At 48.8% G+C, this 13,307-nt stretch overlaps 1 protein-coding gene across 1 annotated transcript in view; it reads left to right on the forward strand.

The window, feature by feature from the left end:
• LOC122192990 (urotensin-2 receptor-like) overlaps window positions 1-13,307 on the forward strand; it is a 20,601-nt gene continuing 7,294 nt past the window's right edge. The window contains exon 1 of the mRNA XM_042893684.1: window positions 1-1,143. Coding sequence (XP_042749618.1) covers window positions 1-1,092 — 1,092 coding nt within the window. The 3' untranslated portion in view covers window positions 1,093-1,143. The remainder of the gene's footprint in view (window positions 1,144-13,307) is intronic.

Genomic DNA, 13,307 nt, shown 5'->3' on the forward strand with positions numbered 1-13,307 from the left:
ATGGAGCCCAACGGGACGGCGGCGGCGGGGGACAACGGGACGGCGGGCGGTGGCGGCCCCCCCGAGGGCGGCCCTCTGCTCATCCCGTCGGACTTCGGGACGGTGCTGTCGGTGATGTACGTGGCCGGGGTGGCGGGCAACGTGTACACGCTGGTGGTGATGTGCCACTCGGCGCGCTGCGCCGCCCCCATGTACAGCTCCATCGTCAGCCTGGCCCTGGCCGACCTGCTCTACCTCTCCACCATCCCCTTCATCGTCTGCACCTACCTGGCCCAGGACTGGTACTTTGGAGACCTGGGGTGCCGCATCCTGCTCAGCCTGGACCTGCTCACCATGCACGCCAGCATCTTCACCCTCACCTTGATGTGCACCGAGCGCTACCTGGCCGTCACGCGGCCCCTGGACACCCTGAAGCGCTCACGCGGATACAGGAAGGTGACGGCGGGCGCCGTCTGGTCGGTATCGCTGCTCCTCACTCTGCCCATGATGCTGATGGTCACCCTGACCGAGGGGAGCAAGGCGGAGGGCAAGGTGAAGAGGATGTGCGCGCCCACCTGGAGCATGGACGCCTACCGGACCTACCTGACGGTGCTGTTCAGCACCAGCATCATGGCCCCCGGCATCATCATCGGCTTCCTCTACACGCGCCTGGCCAGGACCTACCTGGAGTCCCAGCGGAACCCGCCCCACAAGGAGAAGAGCAAGAGGTCCCCGCGGCAGAAGGTCCTCATCATGATTTTCAGCATCGTGCTGGTCTTCTGGGCCTGCTTCCTGCCTTTTTGGATCTGGCAGCTGGTGCGACTCTACAGCAGCCCCCTGCAGCTCACCACCCAAACCCAAAAGTGCATTAACTACCTGGTGACCTGCCTGACCTACAGCAACAGCTGCATCAACCCCTTCCTCTACACCCTGCTCACCAAAAACTACCGGGAGTACCTGCGCAACCGGCACCGCAACTTCTACAGGTTCACCTCCTCCTTTCGCAAGAGGGGCTCCAACCTGCAGTGCTCCTGGGGACGCTCCATGTCCTCCAGCAACCAATACGACTACAGCTCGGAGGCCCTGGGCATGGCCACGCTGAAGGACAAGTGAGGAAGAGGAGGCTCTCAGCAGACATCAGGACCAGAAGAGCGTCTGGCCGAGGTAGGGCATTGGGCACCCTTTGCCCTACAGGGTCCTCACACCTCCTGTCTGCTGGTCACTCTGTAAGCAGCTGTGTGTGCTGGAATACAGTGAGATGTTTTTTTCATTTTTTCTGGCTTGGGGCTGTTGGGGGAGTCCTGCCAGCAGCTGGGGTGGGCGAATCCCTCTGGTTTGGGTAAAGATGGTGAGGTGGATACTTCCTTCAGAAAACTCCTTTCAAGCTGTGCTTTGTGTGGTTCCTCCTGCGCGATTCCTCTGCTGTCCTCAGGCTACAGCAAAGGTCTGAAATTGTCCTGTCCAACTTAACTTAGCTGCAAGCCCTGGGTTTGCCCTATATATCCCTGTTATGTGTTCCAAGTGTGCCTAAGGAGACCCTTAAGCCCCTTTTTCTATTTCCTGTCACATTATGGTGCACTACAGCTCAGGATTAAAGCAACTCTTTTAAAATTCACTGTAGCAGCGCTGCAAACTCTAAACATTCAGAAACCACAGGGTTATCTACACAGACTTGTAATATTTCAGGTGTTCTATCCAAGATTATTTTAATTTCCCACTGTTTTGGGGGTTTTGTTTTTGTTTTTGTTTTTTTGACTCAGACCCTTTCTCTACAGACAACAGTTTGAAAAATCTGAAAATTTACTTTGGAAGGGAAAACAGAAATTGTTGTAATGCCATCACTCAAAGGCCTGAGGCTCCAAAATAATAACTGAAACGTGTATCCTGAGACTCACAGAAGGAACCCATAGATTCATGACATTTCCTCACAAGCATTTTGCCTCCATGTATTTTGCTCATGCTCTTCCCACATTGCATCTAGTGCAAAACTTCCTCCACAGATGTTAGAAATGCCTGTAAACTGTAACACGTCTGTTCATAACACAAAGTATGGACCGCCACCAGGTGCCCCCTCCCAGTCCAGAGGGACGCATTTACCAGGGGAAAAAAACAATCCCCTCAGGGCAAGTATAGGATGAAGATCAGGGAAACACATTTCTGTGCCAGCAATCAGGCGTTCTTCACTCTGGTGCAGGTTTGGGGGTGCTTTTGGGGAAGGGGAATAAGTAACTGATCTTAGCATTGCCATATATTACTTCTAACCACAGGAACTTTGTTTGAACCACTGGCGACCACTTTGCTGCTCTCTTTGCTGGGTGGTAGGAATGAACCTGATGGTGCCAACTCCCTTAGCAACAAGGGGCACTGGAGCACAGTTCTTGCTGGGAATTAGGAGGGTAGAACAGCCTTCACCACTTGAAAAGAACAACTCTTCAGGAACTAATTCATTTCTAATCATTATTCATTCTGAAGCCATTGTTCCTTTCCCTTTCCTTCCTATTTCTGAGGCTGGAAGTCACTGCCCTGTAAGAGCAACAGAGATAAGCCATGGTCTACAGGGAGGTGTCCCTGCCTGTAGCAGGAAGGTTGGAACTAGATGATCTCAAAGGTCCCTTCCAACCCAAACCATTCCATGATTCTGTGATGCCAGCCTTAGCATAGCCCAGGCTGGATGTGGCTCTGGGCAGCCTGGTCTGGTGGAACCCTGCACATAGCAGGGGGGTTGAAACTAGATGAGCATCGTGGTCCTTTTCAACCCAGGCCATTCTGTGATTCTTTGATTCTATGATTCTGTGATAAGGGCAGAAGGTTGGAACACACGTGTCATCCCCAAGGTGTGCTGTGCTGTGCTGTGATGCCCTCTGAGCATAAGAAAAACCCACCACAGTGCTGATGGTTTGGTTTCCAGTGCTTGGCCCAAGGGGAAGGTCCTTGAAAGGCCACTGTCGCCCCATAGCATGACAAGGCTGCCATAGGACGGATGCTTACTCCATAGGAATAGTGTATATGTCACCAGGTGCATAATGGAAGCAGGTGATTGGAGAGCTGTAGGGGTATCAAGAGGAGCATTAGGGAGTAGGCTTCCTGCCTAAGAAAAATCACATGCAAAAACATCTAGTGCCAACGAGACTAAAAGCATCATTATCAGCAAGCAGGGGAAACTGGGAAGGAGCTGTGCTTGGGAAAAGAAATAAGAGCAGGTTAAGCTTACACAGTCCTAACACACTGTGGGGCGACTTTGGGTGGCCATGCCCTCGCTGTCTCCAGCAGGACTGTGCTGCAGCCTCAGCGCAGTCAGCATCAAGGGGCTGATGGGGAGCATCCAGATGGAAGGTGAAATGTTGTGTGTTTGTCACTCATCACATTTCCCACTCAGAGCTGCTTCTCTCTGCCATCGGGCTCTTGTGAACCCGCATGCTCTTACCCTGCAAAGAACCAGTAAACTAACAGGCACCATAAAGCATGTCATTTGGGCAGGGGAGAGCCTGTTTAACAAGCCAAACTGGCCAGCAATCAGAGGACACTGCTGTGTATGATGAATGCCAGCCCGTTAGCAGCACAGTGTGCAACACTGCATCCTCCCAGGTGCTCAGCCGGGCGCAGAGCGTTGGGAACTCGGCTCCTCGGAATCTCCCCTACTCCCAGGAACCAGAGCGCAGTTTAAGAGGTGGACTGTATAAACAGCATCTCTCTTATTGTCTCGTTGGAGCTGCTACACTGCCAAAAGGCAGTAGCTCTGACTGCTTAATAAATATCCTGCCAGGGTGGGTGTTTGAACTTCAGTTCCTCTCGTCTGTGGATGGGAAGCCTGGATGATTCTCTGTATGCTTGCATCAGGAGACTGTCTTCACATTGTCTAACAGCAAAACCAAATCAGCCTGGTGGATGACTCTGGAGCGGGATGGTTGCCTCGTGTCCATGGCACAGAGTGCTGTCTGTGGCTGACACATCTTATAGGATTCCCATACGGGGCAGCTTTGCTCACCCAGCACATCTGGGGAGAGTGTAGAACTCTGGGTTCTCACTGCAAAACTCCAGACGTTATTACGAAGGAAGGAAAACAGCTTTGTCATGAGAAGTTTTCTGCAGCACCCTTTGGCTTTCAGGTTTTCATGGCTCACTGTCCCCTCTGTCTCCCCAGAACACAACACCGAAACCAGCAGACAGTGAAAGAAAAGCACTCGAGAGCTCGTTCCTTCCTTTGATCTAAGGGAGCACCAACTGCAGTAACATCAATTTCTCTGTTTTCACTTGAAAAGAGAAAAGGCTGTGCTTCATGAGACAAGTGAGAGCGCTCATTCCCCCCATGCCCTGGAGAACACATTTGGGTCTCGCTGATTTTCTGCAGGCTTCACCTTGAATCACACATTTTTCATCGCGTTCTTCTGCGCTTTTTAACAGCGTGTTTGTGGTAAATGCTTCAAAACCCCACGTTGCCACTTAGTCCTGAATACAAGCAAATCATTAACGTTTTAAGTCTTATTAAGTGCCTATTGTATGTCTGAATACCAGGAAATCCCATGAAATAGAGGTGATTTTATGGGCACTTTGTACCTTGCAGGGCTGGGTGCATTAGCTGAGGAGACTGGGCAAGGTGACAAATTTGCTGTGCCCAGAAGTCAATGCACCATCTGTGCCCCGTCAGCATGGTCAGAATAGAAATTGCATGAACTTCCATGCAACCTAAGAGAGCAGATGAGGGAAATCCTGAAGTCAGCCCCACTGTCTGCCGTCGTACTTGGGAGTCCCTCTGGTGGCAGCAGCTCTCTTCCAGCCTGAGGTTCTCAGGAAGAAAATGAGCTTTTTATTTTTAGGGTTTTCAACCTGACTACATGAGAGCTTTTAGTTTCTTTAAAATGTAACATTACTGCAGCATCTTCTGGACAAAGTGAGTCTGTTATGCACAGAAGCCCACTCCCAGGTGCTAACTTTGCTCTCCCACATTTCTTCCTTTGCAAACTCAGACTGACTTATTCCCATCATTTTGCACAGCCTTGCTAGCAGCACACATGGAAACACCCAGGCTTGATGACTGACTGCAGCTTGGCCAGGTGTCTTTTTGCCATTTTATATACTTGCTACTGTCAGTTTTTCTGGGGAATTCCAGAGACTTAGAGTTAATTGCTATGGCTTGTAAGAAATCACAGAACCATTTGAGTTGGAAGCGACTCTTCTCCAAAAGAGTGGCTGGGTGCTGGAATGGCCTGCTGAGGGATGTGGTGCAGTCACCATCCCTGGAGGTGTTTGAGAAACATTTAGATGTCGTAGTGAGGGATGTGGCTTAGTGGGGAGGTGTTGGTGGTAGGTGGGTGGTTGGACTGGATGAACTTGGAGGATTCTTTCCAAACTTGGTAATTCTATGATACTGTGACCCTTAAAGCCCAACTCCTCTGCAACGAACAAGGACAGGACAGCTATTGCTTTGCCTTCAGAATTCTAGCAGCAGCTTCTCAGGAAATAAGTTCTCTTTAAAATAATTACTATTACTGTGATACAAGCTTCTTTGTCCTTGATGAGAAATGTACCTAAAGCACAGCAGAGGGAAAGCATGCATCTCTGGCAGCAAAGTTCCATGGGGGGATGTGGATGGCCTGGAGTTTCATGAAGCCTGGTGGGCTCTGTGTGCTCAGAGCTGAGCCCAGTGATCCATGGTCCCAGTGCAGCCTCCTGGCCCCAGGGAGAAGGCTCCCAATGGGGCATACTGAAGCAAAACTGGCAGCGTTTTCCTCCTCTCCCCTCCCGTTTCCCAAGAAAAGGTATAATTATAAAAGGGAAAAAGGAATTCTGAAGAATTCTTCTGGCATTGAGGCTCTGTGTTTGTGATCCTCCTTAGAACTCACAGGTCATTTCATTTTTTGTGTAAACGAAGTATTTTTGTAAACACTAGGAATGCTTCTCCAGCAAGGAGCAAGGTGAAGAGTTTGCTGAATCTCTTCCATATTGGGAAAGAGCCTCCCCAGATCCTCCATCAAGTTATCTGGAGGAAAAGTAACAAATAAGGGTACACAATGCCAACCCACCCAGCGCTATCAGCTGTATATGGCACAGCACAGCTCTCAAAGCAAAATGGAGCTGATAAGGAAGAAGTGAGAGCTGCTGAGCTCATTTCGGCCACGTCTCACTACGGTGCTGTCAGCCTTTCCTTGTGCACGCCCGTTAGGATCTTGAATTCAGCTCCTGAATTCTTAACTAAAAACAAATATGAATTCATCCAAACAAAGCAAGGCAGATTCCTGAATCTAAATGTGCTGTGTCCATAAACACCGAGTTCTGGAGACAGTTAGTGCTTCACATACGTGCTCCTGCAAACCTCATCAGAGGCTTCCATCAAACTCATAACACTTCTAAGCCATTTAGTTTCACGTCTTGCCTTCACATTTGGGAACTATAGGGGCAGCTCATGCAAGAAGCCCCCCAGGAGGTGACACTGCATTAGAAAACCCTACAGATACGTCGAGTTTCTGATTTTTCTGATTTTTCTTTCGTAAGAGGTTGTTTTCCTTCATTCAACGCTTCATTCAACGCAGTTGTGATGCTGTTCTTCTGAGTTACCTCCACCCCCATGTTTTGAAAGCAGCTTCAGTGTCAGGGCTCAGGAGCAACAGCAGCAGCACAAGGCGGCAGTTATCTGATCCCTCTCAATGTACAGTTATCCTCTTTCCCATCACTGGCAACAGGACTCTCATCGTGAGGCCATTCATCCTGAAGGCTGCTGATAAGTATCCCAGGCAGGCTTAGAACAAGATAGCCAATAAAGCCCACATTTACAAGCGCTGTGATGCTGTACACCTATCTGGGCAGCGCTTGACATCTGAGCTGGGGAGATTATCAGCCATGGGAGGAGGTGGGAAGCCCCGGCTGCTCCTTCACAACCCCAGGGACTCTCTGTGTGACCTTGTAGAAGCCACCCATTGCTGCCTATAAACCAGCGATGTGGTTTCCATGCTCTGCGCAAGTGTTTTAAGACACCAGCAACACGTGTGAAATGCTTTGAGATCCTCAGATGAGAGATATTATGCACAGCAGTAAAGCGCTCTCCTTTTAGGGACAGCTTGGGATTCCAGTTGGCTTTTAGTGGTTGAACGGAGGGAATGTTTGTGTACCAGAAGAACTCCTCATCCATTTTTAGATTAATGGCAGGCAGGGAGTGAAGATTATCGCTCAGCCTGCAGCCATGGCAGCTGTGCTTGGCTGGCGTCTCAGGGAGCACGGCTGGAACGATGCTCCTGATAAAAGCATCATTATTTCGTGGCACTGCTGCTCCACACTTCTGCTAGTGAGAGCCAAGAGCAGGAGGTATGGCAGGGAGCAAACTCTGCTCTTCACCTCCTGGCAGCCTCTTCCTCCCCATGTCACGGGTTGGGAGTGGTGGGACCAGCAGAGGTGAGGGCATCGCTCCCTGTCATTGTGTTCTTGCCATCTGTTTGGAATGATTAAATCAAGGAGCCTCCTCCTGCAGTAGGCGCAGCACAGCACGAGTAATTGCCCACACTCAGCAAACAGCAGCTGAGTAGCTTTGCTTTGCTGCTTTACTTTGTTTGTTTTAATACAGACACAAGTTTGTTGTGGCACAGGTCTCCTGGATTTCCGAGTACTGCCTGTGTCTTCACAGCATCTTCTCTTAGGGGGGATGAGAAACTGATGGGGGAGAGCTCCTGTTTAAGTGGGGGCAGAGCTGGAACAGCACCCACTCTTTTCCCTCCCTCCATCCAAGTGAATCTTCTCTCTACCAAGCACTGGGGGCCCTGGGAATTCACTATTTATCTGTTATATAGAGGAGGGGGAACAGCAACAAGTTTGGGGTTTAGTTCAATAAAAGGCAAGAGAAAAAAAGCTTTAAGCCTGGGAAAACTTCTCACGTCCCCCAATACCAATGCACACAGCCCCAGAGGGGGCCCAGCTTGGGCAGAGGGCTCTGCTACCTGCACAAGGCAAAGGTGAAACATTACTGTGCCACAGCAGATTGCTCATTAACCCAAATGGGATCACAGGGAAACTGCCCGAGGCTGGAAGTGCTGTGCTGCAGCAGCCACATCCTGCGAGGAAGTGCATGGAAATAGGGAGGGCACCAGATAGACATCAGAAAGGAAAAAGAAAAAGCATCAAAGCGGCATCTTAACAAGCGTTCCATCTTCTCTCACATTCTGCAGTAGATGTTTATCTTAAGGAGCTGTGAGGTGTGTGTTTCAGGCCCTGTCTGTGGATAATTACTGACTTCAGCCCAGGACCTGTACCTGAACAGTGTCACATTCCCCTCATTCTAAGCAGCATTTACAGAAGGATGGTGGATTCAGTTTGTTTGTTCAGTAGACTCATTTTGCTTTCAGCGTGTTGCTGCCTTTGGTGCTCTTGTTTTAATCTTCCATACTTCTTTGGTCTCTGTGTACTCCATCCTTGCTTTGCCTCATGCTGCAGTCCCTCCTTCCATCCTCCAGAGCGAAAGTGCCCCCACCAGACCCGAAAACATGCAGAGAGAGAGTTGTGAGGCTCTGGGGAAGTGTCGTACCTCTCATGTCTGTTGCTTCTTGCTGCCTGGGGAGAAGGCAGAAGTCTCTATTGATTTCCACAGCGTAACCACAAAGTAGGCACTGCATGACTGCTCCCAGCAAATCCTGCAGCTCCAGCCAAGGAATCTGCATCCCACAGCTCCAGTCTGCCTTGCTGGGGGCAAAACAGGACATTTCCATGGCTGCTGCTCCAGCTTAAGCCCTGCTTTGTCCTGCTTTGCCAAAGCATCCTTGAAGAGATAGCACTGCAAATTTGATCCACACTCATTGTTTGTGTGATTGTTTCTAAGTCTTGGACTGCACACTTAAGAATTCAGCACAGAGTTGGGACGGAGGCAGCAGTTTTCCTCCCACCACCTCCAAAACAGGGTGGTTCGTTCCTGTTTTCAGCTGTTTGACTCACACCTCACGGGCTTCATTTCCTGGCATGTTCACAGCTCGTGCTGAGAAAGCTGCAGTTGGCGAGGGCACGGTCTGTTATAGATTGTAATTACTTGCTGAGCTCATTATAATTGTTCAGTTATTGAATAATTTGGAAAGCCAAGCAGGGGGAATATTTGGTTAATTAAGAGCTCGTTTAATCGCTGCTGATTTTATCTTTCCAAAACAGCTCTCACCTTACGGGGGTTTGAAAACCTTTGCTTACCAGCACTGCCGGTGGGAAGCAGGAACTCCGCTCTCTGCCTTCCACTGATGGCACCTGCTCATTTATTACCCAGAGAGGCTTTCTGGAGCAAGGACAAACTTCCAGGGCCTTTGGGCACGGCAGTGCACAAGACTGAAAAAAATAATAAATCCTTTACAGCTTATTGTCGTGATTTTACTTGCATGAAGAATGTCAGGTATCTGTATGAGAGATTAGGCAGGCTTGTAACTGATTTCTTTTGAAGACTATTTGGAACAGTTTTGAGGAAAGGACATAAAGAAGAGATACCACTGGAATCAAGATGAATACAGCTTAATTCAGAATTATTAGTTAATAACAATGCTGCAGATATTCAGAAAGGAAGGAGAAGAAAAAGCAAAGCCTTGCAACCTTTGTTGACCACAGGCAGACTTATCTGCCCTTGGCACTTCCAAAACCTCTACAATTTATGGGCTCCTCCAATCCAAGCACAAAATGAAGTGTACTGAACCTCATCCTTCACAATATGCCCTGGAACAAAGTAAACTTATTCTAATGTGTACTCCCTAAAAAGAAAACAGACAGACCTTGTATCTCTGGAAACCTATCAGTCTTTCACAAAGGCACTCATGAACTGCTACTCTTCTTTTCCTTTTAGATTAAACGCTTCAAACACTAAAATAATTTTACCAGCTTTTTCAAAGCAGACTCTGCAAGGTGAATTCTGCAAAGCAGAAGAGCTGTCAAAGCAGGTTGATTTTAAAACCTGACAACCATGACAGCCTCCTCGCAGCAGAGCACAGCCACGTCACTGCTGCAGTTACCCGTGGTTACAAAACTGTTGAATGAAATTGAATCCAAACCTGTTGAGGAATGTAACTCCCAAACAGGCAGAACAAGTGATCTGGAATGATAACAAGTCAAGCAATTAATGCATTTGTCCTGAGTCCTGGCTGCCGAGGGGACAGGGAAGCTCCTGGTGTGATCTAGCTTTGTATGTTGCTTTTTTGAGAAGAGGGTCAGCCATAAAGCAGCTCTGTGGGAGCCCTATGATTTCAAGGAGAGGAGAGTTAGGGGGTGTTCTCTCTTTGTCCCCAGGGAAACAGCAGAACACAAAGCAGCTACAGAGCTCTATCAGCAGAGGGTGGCTGTAGAAACACTGTTCTCAACTCTCAGTACTTCATGAATTGTCTCTAAAAACCTGTTTTGGTCTGTCCACATGGAGGGATTCCCATCTGCTGGAGCCTTTGGGCCAGCTGCCAGCTTCACTTTTCACCGTTACGCCTGCAGGTGTGACATCAGTCCCCACCAAGCATCGCTGGGATGTTCCAATCAGCGCTGCAGCACTGCTACCTGCAGTCAGCATTTCAGCAGCAGGGGCTGAAACATCACTTCGGACAATGGGACACAACAAGCAAGCTTTGCTCTCAGGCCTCCCCTCCAGTCTCACCATCCTCACCCTTTTCTTTCAGCACCCTTTCATTCTCCCATTCCCTTTCAGGAACTCCTTTCTGCTGCCACCACCCCCCTGTGGCCTCCAGCCCTGCTAGATGTGTCCCCCCCACCCAGAAGCTGACTGCACTGAGAACTCAGCAGCCAGAGCACAGCATGCAGCCCCAGGCCCTGACCCTCACCCTGGGGTGGTCTCCATCACCCACCCCACAAGGGGCTGAGGGCCACAAAGTATTTCTTGGCTTCCTACGTGGGAGTGCGTGCAGTCAGAATTCTCCGAAGCATTACGTTTTACTGCCACTCCCCAATGTAAACTGGGTGAATTGATGGAGTCAAGCCCTGAGGATAAACACCAGCCCTGCTGTTTAGAGTAACTGTCGCCAGGAGGAGAGGCGGGCGGGCGGCTGAGCCTGGCTGCCAGGAGGTGCCTGCACCCAGTGGCACCCACAGACCTCAGCCCCGGAACAACAGGAGCAGTGGAGAGAGGGGGGAACCGGGGTACCAGAACAGCAGCATTGCTGGTATTTTACAGAAAGAGAGGACCAGCAACCTTCACCTGAGTCATTTGTAAAAGTTCATAGCTGCGGATGGTTTAAGTCTTCAAACAAAGCCAGCCTCTGGATTTGGGCACTATGTGGCAATGCTACAAAATGCTGTTTGAAGGAGTTCTCTATTTCAGATTATTTTCAGTATTTTAGCTGTCTAGCAGTGGTAAAGCTCATGTGGCTAGGAACCATTCTTGGCTATTACACCTAAACAGAACTTAGGTAATATTTATGGCCAGGCCAGTATTTTGAAGGAGACTCAAATTACTTAAGATCACTAAGTCCAGCATTCCTTCCACATCTGTGTTCTTCCCAATCATAGAACCACGAAGGTTGGAAAGACCACTAAGATCATCCAGTCCAACCATCAGCCACCCCACCATGCCCACGAGCCACATCCCTCAGCGCCACATCTCCATGGTTTTGAGCACGCCCAGGAATGGTGGATGCACACCTCCCAGGCCCAAGGCAGCTACTGTAGAGACAGATTTCACTTCACATTCTAGTACAGTCACTTGCATTCTCAAGGAAAAAAGCTGTCTCAGATGCACACGTGCTGTCCTCAGCCTTCAGGGCCTTGAACACAACTGGAAAACACCTGTTCTCCTAAATGATGGTTTCGTGCATCTGTAGATCTCTGCCTGCACCCAGCAAGTAAGCCAGAGAGCTCAAATCTCATCCATTTGGAAAGATTTTGCAATATACTAGTTCTCCCCTTCCTTAAAATATCAGAGGGGAAAGGGACAGCTGTACATCCAGAGGATCAATTTCAGTCTAACATGAAATGGCAGCAGACCAAGCAAATAATTTTCTATTCCCACTTTTGTCCTCTCTGTGTGGGTGTCCTGGGGAGCAGCCTGCTGTCCATCCGTCCCGCATGTTCATCTCCAGCTGGAAGAAAACTCAGGTTCAATAACAGCTGCTGGGCAGGGGAGAGGCAGACGATGCCATTTACTTTTTCTATTAAGTTAATTGATCTGTTTACTCACTCACTCAATCTCATTTATTAATACCAAAGCTTTAAGGCTCAAAGCTCTCCTGTTTTTCCAGCTCCGTGAAATGATTTAATTAGAGATAGTTCTGCTGCTTATAACCTTTGCCACGTTTGCAGCATTAATGTACAAGCCCTTGTTTATAAATATACAGTCCCCGTTACCATTATGTTTCCCACTCCAGGGGAATCAGTGTGCAGCACAGCTGCTGTCAGCACCTTCATTTCTGCCATCCTCCCCATCACCAGAAGGCAGAAAAATTACTTCTGAGATGCTCAGATCTAAGCTATGTCCCTGCAGGATTCAGCTAGGGAAAGGTTTTGATTACTGCCCTTCTGTACATGCTTCATGGCCAAAGTATTTTGTTTAAGGAGAATGATCAGGAAGAGGACAAATTTTAACGGCCTGCCTGAAAGCCTAAATATAAACCTGAGCTGCAGTGTGAAAACGTGTTTAACTTCTGCTGGAAGCGATAGGCTTTGCAGTACATTGGCCTCTATTTAACCCTCTATTTAACTTCTCCCTCTGCTTGGCTTGCTGTATTTATTTCTCACCTTAGTGAACAACAGGCAAAGTTTATGTTGATCCTGTTCCTCCCTGTGGAAAGGAATTCCTCCCTAATTACTTTTTATCTCCCTCCCAAACAATGACAAAACGCATTTATGGTTTGCAACTGCAATTGCAAAACAGAAAAAATGCAAGATCATTTTCTCATTCATTTTCTGTCGAGAAGGACTGAATGGTGTAAGACTTGCGTGGTTTCGCAGCACCTGTCAAAGTTTGGAATCATCTGCTGGAATGTGGCCTTCTCTTTGTATGTGGGTGTTCAGTGAGTCACATTTACAGCCCTAGATGCAAAGAGGATTCCCAGAACACGGCTCCTCCTCTTCAGTAATGACATATACCAGAAATAAAAATGTTTGCCTGCTGGTGGGGATAGAAGAAACCACCATCCAGAGCCAAATGATGCAAAATAACTCCATGAGGACCCACCGCTTTTTATGTCCCTCCCAGATTTAATGCTCTGGCTGCCAAAGTAATGCATCAGGAGGCCAGTGACGAAGTGCAAATCTACCCAGAGACCTTATCCTGGCAGTGAAAAGCAGTCTCAAAGGAAAGCACTGGGATTTTTTCCTTCTCTGTGATGCTGTGATTTCAGGCACCACCAGTTCTGCAGCCCAACAGCTCAGAAATTCAACCAGTCCAG

The sequence above is a fragment of the Lagopus leucura genome, unplaced genomic scaffold, assembly GCF_019238085.1.
Source record: "Lagopus leucura isolate 7727_CA_CO unplaced genomic scaffold, USGS_WTPT01 111-22_obj-0_obj, whole genome shotgun sequence".
In the NCBI taxonomy this organism is placed as follows: Eukaryota; Metazoa; Chordata; class Aves; order Galliformes; family Phasianidae; genus Lagopus; species Lagopus leucura.